Genomic DNA, 18,079 nt, shown 5'->3' on the forward strand with positions numbered 1-18,079 from the left:
ATATGTCAAGTGTGGGGCGAAAGCGTTGCTACAAAAAGTAGCATTACTGCTAATATGTAGCATCATTTGAAAAGTCACCCGCTAGAGAATGAAGTGTTTGAAACTCCGCATGTCAACATCTCCGTTCGGTGCCACACCAACAAAATGCAGAGGCAACCATTTCCACATCAACACCGTATGAAAAAAATAGTCCACGACTTAAGGAGATAATGTCCGCAGGAACCTACCACATAGCGAAGGACATACACTATTTGATTTCCTATTATGCAGCTCATTTTTATTTGACACTTATTGAAATATCTTGTGTGACATCATGCACAGAAGTGCACTTTATTTGTTTTAAACTATTGTAGTGGCGTTCTATACAAAAAGTGCACTTTAATTTAGTGTTGTTTTGATTTGTCATCTTAGTGACATCATTCACAAAAGTGCACTAATAGCTTGTTTTATAATGTCTCTGACAATCTTGCACGTTCTGTTTTGAAATGACATGAATGTTTGTGCCACTGCTTAATAACTGTTTAATAAATACAGTTTTGGTAAATTGACTTAGTTGTGATTTCCCTCTCTGCATGAAAGTTTAAAATGAGCATATATTAATGCAGTATGAACAAGAATGTTTTAATGTAGACACATAGAATCATCATACTGCTGTGATTATATGCATCAAGTGTTCATTCAAAGCTAAGGCAAAATATCAAGATATCAGAATCAGCTTTATTGTCATTACGCAGGGTAACGAGATTGAGGCCATTCCATACAGTGCAATAAAACAAGTGTACACTCTATACAGAGGGTGAAATGAATATGTACATGAATATCTACATGAAACAGGGTGGTTGGTGGAATGGGTTATTGCACCGAAGAGAAGGCACTTATGGGGGTCAATGGGGAAGTCTGTTCAGGGTGGTTATGGCCCTGGGGAAGAAGCTGTTTTTTAGCCTGTTCGTCTTAGTTTTAATGCACCTGTAGCGCTTCCCAGAGGGCAGCAGGTGGAACAGGTCAGAGCCAGGGTGGGTGCTGTCCTTGATGATGGCACTGGCTTTGTTGAGGCAGCGGGAGGTGTAGATGTCCATCAGAGAGGGGAGAGGGCGGCCGATGATCTTTTGAGCCTTCTTGACCACTCTTTGCAGCCTCTCCCTGTCTGCTGCAGTGCAGCTGCCGTACCATACTGTAATACAGTAGGTCAGCAGGCTCTCGATGGACGAGCGGTAGAAGGTCAGCAGCAGGTCAGGCTTCAGGTTGTACTTCCCGAGGACTCTCAGGAAGTGTAGCCGCTGCTGAGCCTTCTTGATGATTGCTGTGGTGTTGACTGTCCAGGAAAAGTCGTTAGGGATGTGGACTCCAAGGTACCTGAAGGTGTGGACCCCCTCCACACGCTCGCCGTTGATGTAGAGGGGGGCAGGGTCGGTGCTGCTCCTCCTGAAGTCGACGATGATCTCTCTGGTCTTGCTGGTGTTGAGAGCGAGGTTGTTCTCCGAAGACCAGGCCATCAGCTTCAGGACCTCCTCCCTGTAGGCAGCCTCGTCACCCCTGGAGATGAGCCCGACCACTGTGGTATCGTCAGCAAACTTGACGATAAGGTTGTCACTGTGGGCTGGACTGCAGTCATGGGTGTAGAGGCAGTAGAGGAGGGGGCTCAGCACACAGCCCTGTGGGGAGCCGATGCTCAGCGTGCGGGTGGATGAGAGGTGGGGGCCAAGTCTCACATTCTGGGGTCGGTCCGTTAGGAAGTCCCTTATCCAGGCGTTTGTGAGAGGGGGGAGGCCAAGAGTGTCCAGTTTATTGCAGAGTCTGTCCGGGATTATTGTATTGAAGGCAGAACTATAATCCACAGAGAGCATCCGGACGTAGCTCTGCTGCTGCTCCAGGTGGTTCAGAGCAGAGTGGAGAGCAACAGCGATGGCGTCCTCTGTGGATCTGTTCGCCCGGTATGCGAACTGGTGGGGGTCAAAGTCTGGGTGGGGGTCAAAGTCTATGTCGTGTATCGCGATATGGCCTAAAAATATTGAGATATTAAAAAAAGGCCATATCGCCCAGCCCTAAGGGGATGTCATAAATAAACATTTGGTTATATTTATAATTGTATAACTCAAAGGGAATTTAACTTTTGCTACGTGTTGTTAAAAACATGGCTGGATGCTGTCAAAATTCATACCACCAGGCAGGATGGTGTGCCAAACAAGCACATTTTGACACTTTGGGCCTGATCTACTAAAATCCAAATGCCACAGGCTAAATAGTGTGATCAAACTATAACATTGCGTGTACTATTAGTGGGTATGTTGCAGTTGATCTACTAAGACTGTGTGTGCAAATGATAACAAGTGCAGAAGTGGTGCAGGCTGCCGTATTTAAATGAGTATTTTGCGTGTACTACCGACTGTGCCCAAGGAGACACTCATTTCCTTTCACGGTCATGACATCATACTGTATGTTATGTACCGTATTTTTCGGACTATAAGTCACAGTTTTTTTCATAGTTTGGCCGGGGGTGCGACTTATACTCAGGAGCGACTTATGTGTGAAATTATTAACACATTACCGTAAAATATCAAATAATATTATTTAGCTCATTCACGTAAGAGACAAGACGTATAAGATTTCATGGGATTTAGCGATTATGAGTGACAGATTGTTTGGTAAACGTATAGTATATTCTATATGTTATAGTTATTTGAATGACTCTTACCATAATATGTTACGTTAACATACCAGGCACGTTCTCAGTTGGTTATTTATGTGTCATATAAAGTACACTTATTCAGCCTGTTGTTCACTATTCTTTATTTATTTAAAATTGCCTTTCAAATGTCTATTCTTGGTGTTGGGTTTTATCAAATAAATTTCCCCAAAAAATGCGACTTATACTCCAGTGCGACTTATATGTTTTTTCCCTTCTTTATTATGCATTTTCGGCCGGTGCGACTTACTGTATACTCCAGAGCGACTTATACTCTGAAAAATACGGCATGTGTTATTTTCTGGAATATGCTGCACACCCTTACCTTTTCTGGGCTATATAGAATTGCGATCTCGACAACAAAACCTACTTTTAGGACGCCGAAGGTAGGCTTGGCGGTTTCCAAAAATGCATGCAAGAATGCATGAAAATGTATGTTGCCCGCAGTTTTTTCATATAGGAGATAATTATTAAAATAAAAAAGCCAAAAAAACTAATAAATACATTTATATCAGCTCCTTAAAGCTGCTGTATTGTGACACGCCCTCTTCCTAGTTCAAACCTTCAGGATATGCACATGCACTAAGAAAAAGAACAACGCCACGGCCCAAGGGAGGTGTTTGGAGTGACTTTTGGTCTCACTCAACTGTTCTGTCTTCGCACGGCGGCCATTGCATCCCTTTTTTAATTATTTTGTACTCAAAGAATATCTCCTTTGGGTGGGCACGCGCCGTAGGAATGTGCGCGTGTACAAACATGAAACATGAAAGCCAGTCAAAGCCGACAAACCAATTGGTCCGCTCTGAAGTGTTTTACATAGATTACTTTCCAAATTGTGACAAATATCCAGACATTTATTTATTAAATAACATAAGCTACCCGGTAGCGTTCTTGTTATATTTTCAGGTTTGAAAAATTTGAGAAAGTTGCAAACAACCCTTTTTAAGTCATCCATCAGCTAGACAATTTTGAAATTAATTAGCTGATTGGACTATACGTCTACTATTTTCTATTTCTAATTGTCCAAATATGTGGACACACCCGTAGGATGGAGGATTCTCTGTCCAATGTCCATCGTCCGTATTTGCAGCGCGATCGCCTCTTTTCTCACAGCCATTTGTGTGTAACTATGCCAGTTTGCACGCACATTTCAAATGTGCTAAATATAGACGCAAAACAGCAGTCGCAAAACAGTTTCAGTCTTGTTAAATTACATTGCGAGCGTTAAATTATTATATTTGCATCTCCTCTTCCCAGTATTATGGGCGCTCAGATAATCTGAATATTTTCTACTCATACACGAAGACCAACACGCTAAATGGATTGCTCTGTCTAGTTTGTCCATTTAAAAAACGCAAACCTCTTTCTTTCTTTCTTTTAGTTTATTTCGAACATGAACACATTTACATCATAATACATCACACAATTTCATATCATTTCATTTACATCATGCCCGAAAAGGAGTAGGAAGAAGCAAAGCTTATTTAATCCTACCCCTTTCCCACTTCAAAGCATTTACAATTATATCAAATCATTTACAGACCTTTTTATATAATAAAATAACATCTATGAATTAGTATATACAACAGTTTGTAATATGTAATTAATTAATTCAGTCATTATTAACATACTGAGATGAAGAATATTTTCAATAAGGTTGGAAGTTTTTCTCATAATTCTTCTTCTTTGTACTTTGTAAGCACTATTAATTTAAACAACCTCTTAAACTGGATCATGTCAGTACAATTTTTAACTTCTTTACTTAATCCATTCCATAATTTAATTCCACATACTGTTATGCTAAAAGTTTTAAGTGTTGTACGTGCATATAAATGTTTTAAATAATTTTTTCCTCTAAGGTTATATTTCTCCTCTTTAGTTGAGAAGAAATGTTGTACATTCTTTGGTAGCAGGTTATAGATTGCTTTGTACATCATTTTAGCTGTTTGCAATTTTACCAAATCACCAAACTTTAATATTTTTGACTTAATAAATAAAGGGTTTGTATGTTCTCTATATCCAACATTATGTATTATTCTAACTGATCTTTTTTGTAACATGGTTAACGAATGTAGCGCACATTTGTAGTTATTTCCCCATATTTCTGCACAATAAGTCAGATATGGTAACACTAGTGAGCAGTAGAGAATATGAAGTGATTTTTGGCCCAGGACGTGTTTTGTTTTATTCATTATTGAAATGTTTTTTGCTACCTTATGTTGTATGTTTTGTATATGAGATTTCCAGTTCATTTTATCATCTATTAATACTCCCAAAAATCTGGTTTCTTTTACCCTTTCGATGTCTACTCCGTCTATTTGTATTTGCGTATGATGCTCTTTCTTACTATTACCAAATAGCATTATTTTAGTTTTACTGAGATTCAAAGATAGTCTGTTTTTGTCAAACGATCTTTTTAATTTGTTCATTTCTTCTGTTATTATTTGTATTATCTTCTGTGTGTTCTCTCCTGAACAGAAAGCAGTTGTATCATCTGCAAATAAAACTAACTTTAAGTCCTTTGTAACTTTAAAAATGTCGTTTATATAAAGATTAAACAATTTTGGTCCCAGTATTGATCCCTGCGGCACACCACAGGATATATCTAGCCGTGTTGACATATTTTCACCCATCTTCACATATTGCTTCCTGTTGGTTAAATAGCTTCTTACCCAGTTCAATACCAAACCTCTGTAGCCATATCGTTCTAATTTTTGTATTAAAATATCATGATTAATTGTATCAAATGCTTTTGTTAAGTCCATGAATACTGCTGCCGCACATTCTTTACCATCTATTGCATTGGTAATTTCCTCTGTTATTTTAATTAATGGTATTGCACGTCCCACTGGGAGGAGGCCCCGCGGCAGGCCAAGGACCAGATGGGGGGTTTACATCTCCTCTCTGGCCTGGGAACGCTTCGGAATTCCCCAGGAGGAAGTCGCAAATGTTGCTCTGGAGAGGGAAGTCTGGGGGTCTTTGCTGGAGCTGCTGTCCCCGCGACCCGATTCCGGATAAGCGGTTGAAGATGGATGGATGGATGGATGGTATTGATATTGAGATATTTGCTCGAAATCCATATTGGTTCTCCACTAGCGTCCCACTTTTGTTAATAAATAAATCTAATCGACTATTGAATAATTTTTCCATGATTTTGGAGAATTGTGGAAGTAATGAAACTGGTCTGTAGTTAGTAAACTGGTGTACGTCTCCATTCTTATAGATTGGTACGACTTTTGCAATTTTCATTTTGTCTGGGAATTTTCCGGTTAAAAATGATACATTGGTGATATATGTCAGAGGTTCTGAAATGTCTTCTATAACCTTTTTTATCGTTACCATATCTATTCCATGACAGTCAGTTGAAGTCTTGTATTTACAATTTTTTACAATTTTGATTATTTCTTCTTTTGTTACACTTTTAAGAAACATGGAATTGGGATTTCTGTCTATGAGCTCACTCAAGTCCTCAACTGACCCATCATCTGCATTTGGAATTCTTTGATCCAGATTTGTTCCGATATTAACAAAATAATCATTGAAACGTTTAGCTATTTGGTTCATATTGTCATTTTTTGTATGTCCATCTAGAAAGTACTGGGGGTAATCTTTCTTAGCACCATTTTTAATGATGCTATTTAGGATGCCCCATGTTGCTCTCATGTTGTTTTTGTTCTTGATTAATAATTGACTGTAGTATTCCTTCTTACATGTTCGTAGTATACCAATTAGCTTGTTTTTATATTTCTTATACTTATTTTCTGCCTCTATAGATCTTTGTGTTATAAATATTCGATACAATTTGTTTTTTTTGTGACAAGCATTTTTCAGTCCTTTTGTCATCCACGGTTGGTTGTTTTTCTTTTGCTTCTTACTACGTTCTTTCCATGGGCAATGTTTATCATAGAGTGTTAGAAAGGTGTTGACAAAATTCCCATATGCATCATCTACATCATCTTCATTATATACATTGTCCCAAATTTGTTTCCTCAGATCCTTCTTGAAGAAAATCATTCCTTCCTCTGTACATAGTCTTTGAAATGTCTTTTTGTCAATGTTCTTCTTCCTGTAGTTCCCATCATAAATAGTAAAGACTGGCAGATGGTTGCTGATGTCGGTTGTTAACAGTCCACTTGTTATATTATTATCAAAGACATTAGTGAATATATTGTCAATAAGTGTAGCACTGTGACTTGCAATTCTGGTTGGCCTTGTGATTTGAGGATACAAACTCATACTATACATTGTATCTGTGAAATCATTAATGGACTTTTGCTTGTTGGGGTTCAAGAGATCAATGTTGAAGTCTCCACATAAAAAGAGTACTTTTTGACTGATTCCATTGAAAGTTCCCTTAATCCAGTCATCAAATCCTTCAATACTTGAGTTGGGTGCCCTATATATACAACTGATCAATACATTTCTATTTCTTTCATGACATATCTCAATGGTTATACACTCTAAAACATTGTCAATAGCCAGTGACATGTCTTTTACCACCTTGTAATGGAAGTCCTTCATCACATATACAGCAACTCCGCCTCCATTCATATTTACTCTATTAATATAATTGAGTTCATATCCTTCTAGTCCAAAGTCCATTCCTTTTTTTGGATCCATCCATGTCTCTGATACAGCGATAATTTTGAAAGGTTCTTTAAAGTGTTCCAAAAATAATTTCATATTGTTAAAATTGGCATACAAGCTTCTGCAGTTAATATGAATAATTGACAGTTTGTTATTGGAATTAATGTTGGTGTTGTACTGTACTTCTGTATAATATAAACAATTATTGTCCATGTGAGAAAAAAAATGTATATCTGGATCTATAGCACTGTCCAATTCCGTCCTGTTATAGTCGGTGCTGGAAAAGGTTATAAATTCTCTGTTTGATTGATTATTGTTTGTTTGTGTCATGGTTGTGTTTAATTTTTTTATCGTTATTGATATTTATCCAGCTCTGCTATTTTCCTTATGACTATTACTCTTGCTTCCTCTGGTGTTCCATTTAGTTTAATAAATATTTTACAGTTTGCTGTCCATGTTTGTTGTATTTTTCCTTGTTTTCTTAAGCTACGTGCTTTTCTGGCTATGTCTGCGTTTTTCTTTGTTAAATGTTCATTTATGTACACGTCTGTTCCTTTCAGCTTCCTCCCTTGTTTTAGTAATGCGGTTTTATGTTTCCTATTGACAAATCTCATTATTATTACTGGTGCCGAATTATCTTTCTTCTTATGGAGTGGGTGGCAAGCTTCCACATTTGCCATGTCCATGAATATGCCTTTTGACTCCATGAATGTTGCCACTTGCCTCTCTGTGGAGATGTCCAAATTCCCGGGCTCTTCTCCACCATTGGCGGTCACCGCCCGAGCATATGAACGGGGCTTAATATTAAGCCCGGTCAAAATAACCTCTGCACGTAAGTTGTGTTTTAATGCACGCAAGCCTTTAGTAGATCAGGCTCTTAGGGTTTCTAGTTGAAGTGCTTCAGATTCTGTTTTCATCGATGCATCATCAGCATGTAGCCAATAGAGTGCTTTTTTTCACACATTTCGACTTTTTTGTAGGCTGAAAAAAGCCCAATAATGATCTTTTGCAGTGTGTTAAAGTTGGCTAAGAGTTCAGACTTCTTGAGATGCACCCAGGAATGCAAAGATCTGACATGTTATATCGACAACCAGCCCTCCGCTATCGTTTTTACTGCAGAGGAAGACAGCAGAGCGAATGTTCCTGAAACACTTCCCAGAGAAAGCTTGTGTTTGTACATTGGCAGCATTCCATTGTTTTCTATTGCGCTTTGAGGAGGCCAGCTGCACATTGATGAGATATTTACTTTAACACCGATGATCTTTTTTCTCTCTTATGGCTTTAGATCTGTAAAAAATAATAAAATGTATTTAGCAAAATAAGATCAGTGTTATTGAAGTGCAATTACAGAAATAAGAATGATTAGAACTATTGTGATCCAAGCTTGCCTCATTTGATTAATTGATCTGTGAAATGAGGTCACAGCTGATCTCATTGAGTGTGCTTGTTCTGTCTCACAGGTCAAACTTGGTCCACACAAACTCATTCCCCTGAAAAACACAAATCATTTCCACATATTTTTCACCGTAGAGTTGAATAAAAATTTCAAGACAGCAATGACACATTTTTTCCACGATTAAAGCGTGGCTCATCAAATTATGGGTTAGGAGTAGGACAGCCGGCGAGCTCCAGTGGTGCGAACGTCACATTGATTTGTCGACATGTCGGTATGCTCTGCCCGCCGCTCACTGTATCTGTTGTCATCCTGTCTTTAGCGCCTCTTTATCAGGGCTCCGACAGGCAGACACAGTCGCTTATTTATCCCTCATTGTTGCAGGAAACAGCCGTTGTAGCTTTTACACCCCCATACAATGTAGGTGACTTACATGCAAGTTCATTCTCACTGTGTCATTGGTGTATTTGTGTGAGTTGCATACCTTTTGGATGGCGCTCCAGTCAGTGAAGGCAGTGTAAAAATGTGAATCCTTGGGATTAAAGTTAAGACATAGGGCGCTTGCAGTATTTGAATGAATGAGTGGGAGAATCTTTGGATAACATCATGGAATGTAGCACTAGATTTTATACTACTTTACCTATTTTCCAGCATTCCGGCATATTGAGTGGTAGGGCTGGACGATTATGGCAAAAATGATAATCACAATTAAAAAAAGAAAGTTCAAGATGTTCATCATAATTGTTCTTCTTTGTACTTTGTGAACACTTGCAGTCTCTTAAACTGAATGATATCGGTGCTTTGATTGATTTATTTGCTTAATCCATTCCATAATTTAATTCCACATACGAACATGCTAAAGGTCTTAAGTGTTGTATGCACATACAAATGTTTTAAATTAGGTTTTCCTTTAAGGTTATATCTCTCTTTTGTTGAGAAGAATTGTTGAACATTTTTGGGTAGCACGTTATAGTTTGCTTTGTACATAATTTTAGCTGTTTGCAAATGCACAAAGTCATTGAATTTCAATATTTTTGATTCAATAAATAAAGGGTTTGTATGTTCTCTATACCCAACAATATGTATTATTCTAATTGGTCTTTTTTGTGACACCGTTAGTGAATGAAGCGCACATTTGTAGTTGTTTCCCCATATTTCTGCACAATAACTCAGATATGATCACACTAGCAAGCAGTAGAGAATATGGATTGATTTTTGGTATAGAACATCCATCCATCCATTTTCTACCGCTTGTCCCGTTAGGCTCCAGCACCCCCTGCGACCCCGATCTCAGCTGCATATTTAGGTTTATTCATTATTGACGTGTTTCTTGCTACTTTATGTTGCATATTTTTACATGAGGTTTCCAGTTCATTTTATCATCTATTATTACACCCAAAAATAGGTTTTCTTTTACCCTTTCAATGTCTACTCCGTCTTTTTGTATTTGTGTTTGACTTTCCTTTCTACTGTTACCGGCGAATAGTATTATTTTAGTTTTACTGAGATTCAAAGATAATGTGTTTTTGTCAAACCATCTTTTTAATTTGTTAATTTCTTTTGTTATTATTTGTATTAGCTTCTGTGTGTTCTCTTCTGAACAAAACAACATCTGCAAATGATACTAACTTTAAGTCTTTTGTAACTTTACAAATGTCGTTAGTATAAAGATAAGTAGATTGAACAGTTTTGGTCCCAGTATTGACCCCTGAGGTACACCACAAGATTTGTTCAGCTCTGTAGACGTGTGTTCGCCTATCTTCACATATTGCTTCCTTTTGGTTAAGTAGCTTCTTAGTCAGTTCAAGACCAACCCTCTGATGCCATACCTTTCTAATTTGTTTATTAAGATATTGTGATTGATTGTGTCAAATGCTTTTGTTAAATCCATAAACACTGCAGCAGCACATTTTTTGCTATCTATTTCATCTGTGATCTCTTCCGTTATTTCGATTAATACCATTGATGTTGAAATGTTGGCTCTGTATCCGTATTGGTTGTCTGTGTTTCATTTTTATTTATGAATTTGTCCAATCTATTGTTAAACAGTTTTTCAATAATTTTAGTAAATTGTGGAAGTAGAGAAACAGGTATTTAGTTTGTAAACTAGTGTTTGTCTCCAGTCTTATAAGTTGGTACAACTTTTGCTATTTTAATTTTATCTGGAAATATGCCTGTTTGAAATGATAGGTTACTGATTTATATAAAATGTCCTGAAATCTTTTCAATAACCTTTTTTAGCGTTTCCATATCAATTCCGTTACAATCATTTGAGCTCTTGGATTTACATTTGTTCACAATATTGATTATTTTCTCTTTTGTATGCATGTATGTTGTATGCATGCATGTTCGAAATAAACTCAAACTCAAATTTAAGGAACATCGAGTTGGGATTTCTGTCTTTAGTGTCATTCATCTTTTCCTCTAGATTTGGTCCAATGTTCACAAAGTAGTTTTTGAAGCTTTCAACTACTTTGTTCATATTGTCATTTTTTACATTTGCATCTGGGAAGTATTTATGATAATCCTTGTTGGCACCATTTTTAATATTGCTATTCTGGATGCCCCAGGTTGCTCTCATACTGTTTTTGTTCCAGTCCAATTATTGACTGTAGTATTCTTTCCTCCGTGTTCCTAGTATGCCAGTTGGCTTGTTCTTATACGTTTTGTGCTTGTTTACTGCCTCCGTAGATCTTTGTGTTATAAATGTTTTATATAATGTATTCTTTTTTTCAGCCCTTTTGTCATCCATGGTTGATTGTTTTTCTTTTGCTTCTTACTAAGTTGTTTCAATGGGCAGTGTTTGTCATAAAGCATCTCGAAAGTATTTAAAAAAAAATCATATACCACCCAACTTTGATCTCTCAGATCATTCTTGAAAGCTTTCAGACTTGGTTCTGTGCATATTCTTCGAAACGTCTTTCTGTCATTAATGTTCCTCTTCTTGTGGTTTCTGTCATAGAAAGAGTCCAATACATCAATACCTGGATATGTGAATGATGTAGTCGTATCAGTCTTGTATTTTATGTTTTTGAATCTTTGGCGAAACATCAGTTTTGACATCAATGAAAATCAAAATATACATCATGTCCACTTGACATTTTTCCATGAAATTTCTACACAGACAAAATTGACGTTGGTTTTTCATATGTGTTTTACGCCAGACAGTTCTAATTCATGTTCTCCCGGTTTCTCCACAGAGCTGTCAAAGCTGATGGTGAGCAGAAGGTAAGCTGGAATTTGTCTCTTTTCCACCCATCACATGTCCATTAGCATGGTTTGTTACCACTGCACTGCCTTTGAATGTGATTGAGACTTTTAGTAATTGTTGCTCTCATTTGTCCTTAACTACGTGTGGTGTCACTTTAGGTTTAAAGTAATTTGCTTCGTCTGAGTCACCTGTCAAGCTTTGGCAGGGTCCAGGAGCTGCACATTAGCAAAGCATCAGCGCGCCACTAAATTACTTCGCCGTATAGAGTGGTGTGAATAAAGCTTTGGAATTTCCTGTGTTTTTTGCTTTCATGCCACATATATCCCCTGATACTACACTGAAAGTGACTGCGACACACTAAATTCCGTTGTCGCGTCACTCAAGAGCCACTTGGCCTGCTGATTACAGTTTAAAAAGCACAATGGTGTCATGAGCCGAGCCGCCTTGTGCTGCGCTCCGTTATTAGAACAGCAGCCGGGGTGTGATACTTCCACAAAGTCAATGCTGCATTTTAGTGGCTGTCATTTTGCAGGCTTGGTGCAAAGTCTATTTCATGTGTTGAGCACTTTTATCTTTTTAAGAGGATAATCTCGCAACACAAATAAATAGCTTTCTTATCTTAACTCCTCTTTAACTCATATTCTGTGAGAAGTAAGCCTTCAGACCTTGAGTAGTGAATACGGTGGTACCTTGGTTTTTGTGTTAGTAATCTATTACAAAAATCCACAAATTCACTTCCATTAACATCGGCAAAGGAGTAGCTGACGAAAAAGGAACAGACAGGGAAAGAACGGTTGGATCAGGGGATGGGCTGCCTATGTATGTGGAAGACGAGTCACTAAACGAGAGGGAGCTCTTTTCCTCAGCTGTGAAATCCGTCTGCTTTGGCATTTTTTCCCAGAAAATTCCAGTCTCATCACAAATAAAACTTGGTGTGGTACAAAGCCTGCTTCGTCAATTCTTCCATACTTGTGAGTGCCATTAATGTACTCTTCACAAATAGTGTTTTTTAAAAAAAATCCACATCAATTCCCTCCTTCTTTCCAAGGCTGGTCTGATGTCATTTTGGGACTCATATTGAGTTAGCAAAATGGACAAAACCTGTCAAAAGGCGAAAAAACACAGAAAAGGACATACTGAAGCGCTGCAAAGTGACTAGTAATGTATTGCGGCACAAATGAAGTGGAGGTCTCCGCCTCCCCAAAAATTATGCGCCCTGGTTTTTGCCTTCAGGCGGGACACAAAATGAATGAATGAATGAATGAAGTGTTCGTACACACAGACATGGTTTGCACACAGAGGAACATTTGGCTCTATCTAAAATTCGTAATTCTAAAAGTTCACTAATAGAGTGGTTCATGATTCAATGTTACACTGTATTAGGTCTTTGATTTCATGGAAACGGACTACCGTATTTTTTGGACTATAAGTGCGACTTATACTCAGGAGCGACTTATGTGTGAAATTATTAACACATTACCGTAAAATATCAAATAATATTATTTAGCTCATTCACGTAAGAGACTAGACGTATAAGATTTCATCGGATTTAGCGCTTAGGAGTGACAGATTGTTTGGTAAACGTATAGCATGTTCTATATGTTATAGTTATTTAAAAGACTCTTACCATAATATGTTACGTTAACATACCAGGCATGTTCTCAGTTGGTTATTTATGAGTCATATTACGTACACTTATTCAGCCTGTTGTTCACTATTCTTTATTTATTTTAAATTGCCTTTCAAATGTCTATTCTTGGTGTTGGGTTTTATCAAATACATTTCCTCAAAAAATGCGATTTATACTCCAGTGCGACTTATATATGTTTTTTTCCTTCTTTATTATGCATTTTCGGCCGGTGCGACTTATACTCCGGAGCGATTTATACTCCGAAAAATACGGTATATTGTTGGCCGCAATGTTTGGACGTTCAATAACTAAAGCATTACGCCAAGTGGGAAGTACAGAAGCCAAGGTACCACTCTAATTTGTTTCAAGAAACTGGAAATTAAGTTCAGACAGAAATAATGTGCTAGTGTGTGGAAAATGTCTAACTGCATGTTGTGTGTCATGCTGCATTGTCTCCCCTCTCTCACCAACACACAGGACTCGCGCGCCATGGCTTGTGCGCAGCCAAAGTACTCCTTTGCCCCCAGCACCACCATTAACAAGATGGCAAGGCCTTTCTCAGCAGGGGGCGCTAGTGCCAGCTCGGGACCTGTTATTAAACCTGTTGCCTACTCACCTAAACTTAACACGCCGCGCTCTCAGGGCAGCGCCAGTGTGCAGCAACCGCAGAATGGGTAGGTGGAGCAACATATGAACATGTGATCTTGTTGAAATGACAAGTGTTAATACTTTAACTTCCATAAAATGTTTTTCTTACCCAATTGTTCCAAACTCTGACAAAGTACACTTTTTCAGTTACATACTGTATTGCCTTTATCTGCCTTAAATAGAGCTTATTTCCAGGAACTGCTAAAGAATTGTTTCATATATCAGTTTTATGGGCCTTACGGGAAGTGTGTTACAATTTTATGAGTCCTCTTTTTGCATAGATCCTAACTCATGTGTGACATCAAAAGTTTTCATTTTGGTGTGCTTTTATAACAGTTTCTGAAGGGAAAACAATACTTTGATATGTAATAAAACATTTAATTACAGTGTATTAATAGGTTAGGAACCGTACGACGGCTGGATTTTGCGCTGTATTCCAACATTGTTTTAATGATGCAGAACGCATCTCACAGTCTCCATATATACGGCACTCTCGTTGCTGTAATTTGGGGCATGGCTGTTGTACGACGTCATCTGGTGTGTTGCCATAGTTAGCCAGCCGCACTCTTGCATTCTGCTGACCTGTACACAACTTTAGATCTTTGGCGCTAGATTATTTTAGCAGCCTCTCACTGGTTTGCTCTTCATGGTTAGTTGAGAAGTTGTGTGACGGAAATACATTCCTGTGGCCTCATAGAGCGCAACGATAACAGTCAGCCTAGTTTTGATGAAGACATCACTGAGTGTGTTCAGACTTCAACCATGTCGGTTATATGATTTAAACATATTTACTATGTATATAGCCACTAAAAGAAAGAGTCAGCAAGGACATAATCAGAGCAAAAGTGTGACTGCAGCGCTGCAGAAATCCTCTCTTTGGGCTAACGCCAAAACCATTTACATAACTCTTGAAAAGCCTTTGCCTATGTGGCTGAGAGGATTGTGAATGACGAAGGTTTTGTGCCAAATCATTATGGATCAGTGTGACAATAGGCAGGGCTGACAGGCACACAATGGCGTCTTTCTCTTTCAGAGCTTGTTGACAATAAAAGCATGCCTCTGCTTAACTCTTTGCATGTCGGCTCCATCCTGATGATGCTTCTAATCGTGTACAAGCTGTCACATGTTCTCTCTGTTGGTTTTTTGTCACATGTTCTATTCTTTTTTTCTTCTTTTGTCCAAAACTGAACTCTGACCATCCTTTTGCCTTTCCGTTTCCCACCTTTTTTTTTTTTTTTTTAACTCTGCAGATGGATACTCTTGACAAGTTAGTACATTTCCTTTTCTTTCTCACCATCCAGTAAAGAGTCATGATCTTCCACTTATTTTTCACACCATTAGGTACACCTGCACAATTTATTGAGATCCAATAAAGGAGTTAAATTTTAAGTGGAACAAAACAGGGTCATGTTACATCTTAAACATTTTCTTATGGTCTACATAATGTATTGGTGGAACTTAAAAACTTTAAAAAATTGCATCAATTTTGCTTTACAGACTCATCGTTAAACAGCTTGACTGTCTCTTAAAACAAGCTGCTTTGAAAGTTGGGTCTTATTAGACGCCTAGCTTCCTCCAGCTGACCCGCTACTGTGTCTCCACCCAGTCAGCCATTTTGTAGTTAAAGCGGTACACTTACGTACCGACAAATATGATAAGTTAGAACTACATGCTACTTTTTAGTGGAAATGGCAACAGCTAAGGATTTTAGCATCTAAAACGTACATGTACAAGCCAAAGTTTGACCCGCACAAGGAGAAAACTCGAGGAAAAAACTTAAGAACCAAAGAAATGAAAGCATCGCAAAGAATAGTTTAGCTGATTTCTCTTTCAATGCCTGACATTCCATAAAGCTATATGTATGTACAGACTTTGTGTTATGTCTTTCTCCCTATTTAATAATTACAATCTACATTCATGCAAGAATATAGCAATATACATAGCTTGTTAATCTCATCTACATGTAGTCCGGTTCAGCGAACAATGCAACTTTGCTAAAGTATAATTGCATTTGTCAATCTACTATTACTGGACTTGCCATTTCATTGTACCGGTCGTTGCCATACGTGGTAGCAACTCTCTCTGCGATTAAATGTTTTTGGCTAAATCCTTCTGTATAGTGCCCTCGGACAGAGTTGGGTTTCTTAGCCAGGCTCTGTGCTTCCATGTCCGTTGGCAATTCTCGCTATGCTCTGCGTCAAATATCCAAAGTAAGTACATTACACAGAGCATTTTCGTTCATTAGGTCGCACTGTGGACATATTTTCGCTGCCGCTCAGGAAATTAAAAATGGCAAGCTCACGCAGAGGTTTCGCAAAAAACCTCTACCGTGTATGTAGTTATCAACTGGCGGCACAAATCGGGCATATCTCAAATGGCTTGTTTGGAACGAGGCAAAATCATATTCTAAAAATATGGTTTGAATTTATATTTTTCGGATCCCAAATACACAGAAACAGCTGCCCTCAGGCAAGAAATTGGGGTTTTGTATAATATAACCCTTTTAAAAATGTCTTATTGAATGGTAGTCAAGTAGAGATGCTGTCTTTCATATTGGATCTCAGTAGATTACGAAAGTGTACCGAAAGTTACTAAAGAACGAGTGGATATAGATTGTTAGTCATGAACAAGAATCTATGTCCTTTTTGCACTGATTGGCCTTTTTAAAGGTTTCCTGCTACTTGTTTTAAAACTAGAGGTTTAGTTATCTTTGCTTATAACACTTTTATGTCTGTCATAAAAGCAAAACTTAAAATGTTACTGCTGTTAATTTACTTTATTCTTATCCCCTATCACCTCTCTGTCCACTCTTGTTCCATAGGGGTGAACCTATCTTCTATGATGATATATACCAAGTGTCCAAGTAAGAGGCTTATGCAGTGCATGCAAGAGTAGGAGTGTCTTAAAACTAGTTGAGATGTGTATATATGATATGAATAAGTTCAGTCTTCCTTTTGCTTTTTGGTAAATGCATGCTAAGGTTCAGCTGTGATTCAAAATGGAAGGCTTTTTTGTCATATTAGTTATTGTTTCTTAAGAAAATGTTTAGTACAGTAATTGTCATGTTTTCTTACAATGAATTAAATCAATACAATCACTGATCACTTTATTAGGTAATCCTGCAAAAAAACTTTAATCAAAACTGTTAATTACGTTAGAGAGGTACTAATTTGAAACTAGCTTTATTATTGTGGTTGCAGTATGAAGTGGTGTTCAATTGCAGTACATCATAAGGTAACATGAATATGAGAAGCAGAAGAGAAGCACATGGCTCAAGTCAAAGCTGCAAGTTCATTATGAGATTCACAGAGAGAAGTTAAATGCGTTCAACGGTCAAGCAGACTTTAAGTAGGTCAAGGGAAAATTATTTTTCTGAAATCATCACAAACTGTAGTCACAACTCTCGTGTCCTGTTTGCTCCAGTGACAAGATTAACAGACCTTCCAGTTTCATTTCCCTTTAAACAACTAATTTCTTCATCAAAGTGCAATGAGTTAGCAATATTATTCCATGATAAAGTTCAAGGCATTAAAATTGCAACAATTCCCAGAAAACAAAAAGCTACTCTGCAGCCAGCTAGATAACTAGAGCTGGCACATTTCATTCCTATCATTGACAAAACAGTTGAAGAGATCATGCACACTCTGAGTCCATCAACATGCTGTCTTGATGAGTTACCCACTAGATTTCTAAAGTCTGTGCTGAGCAGTTTATGACCACAATTTTCTCATCCAGTTAACATCTCACTTCAGACTGGAACATTTCCAAAGGCCTTAAAAACTGCTGTCATTAAGGCCCTCTTAAAAGAGAGTAGTCGAGATGCCACAGTATGGAAGAACTATTGGCCCATATCAAACTTGCCATTTTTTGGGTTAAGTCCTGGAAAAAGTTGTATACCAACAGTTTAGTGACTTTCTCTTGTATAGC

The 18,079-nt window shown here is 37.9% G+C and overlaps 1 protein-coding gene across 2 annotated transcripts in view; it reads left to right on the plus strand.

The window, feature by feature from the left end:
- pdlim7 (PDZ and LIM domain 7) overlaps positions 1-18,079 on the plus strand; it is a 77,340-nt gene that overhangs the window by 29,170 nt on the left and 30,091 nt on the right. For both annotated transcript variants that reach the window (XM_062045705.1, XM_062045706.1), the window contains exons 4-5: positions 11,864-11,891; positions 13,982-14,178. In XM_062045705.1, the coding sequence (XP_061901689.1) occupies positions 11,864-11,891; positions 13,982-14,178 (225 nt within the window). The remainder of the gene's footprint in view (positions 1-11,863; positions 11,892-13,981; positions 14,179-18,079) is intronic.

Source organism: Entelurus aequoreus, linkage group LG04, assembly GCF_033978785.1.
Source record: "Entelurus aequoreus isolate RoL-2023_Sb linkage group LG04, RoL_Eaeq_v1.1, whole genome shotgun sequence".
NCBI lineage: Eukaryota > Metazoa > Chordata > Actinopteri > Syngnathiformes > Syngnathidae > Entelurus > Entelurus aequoreus.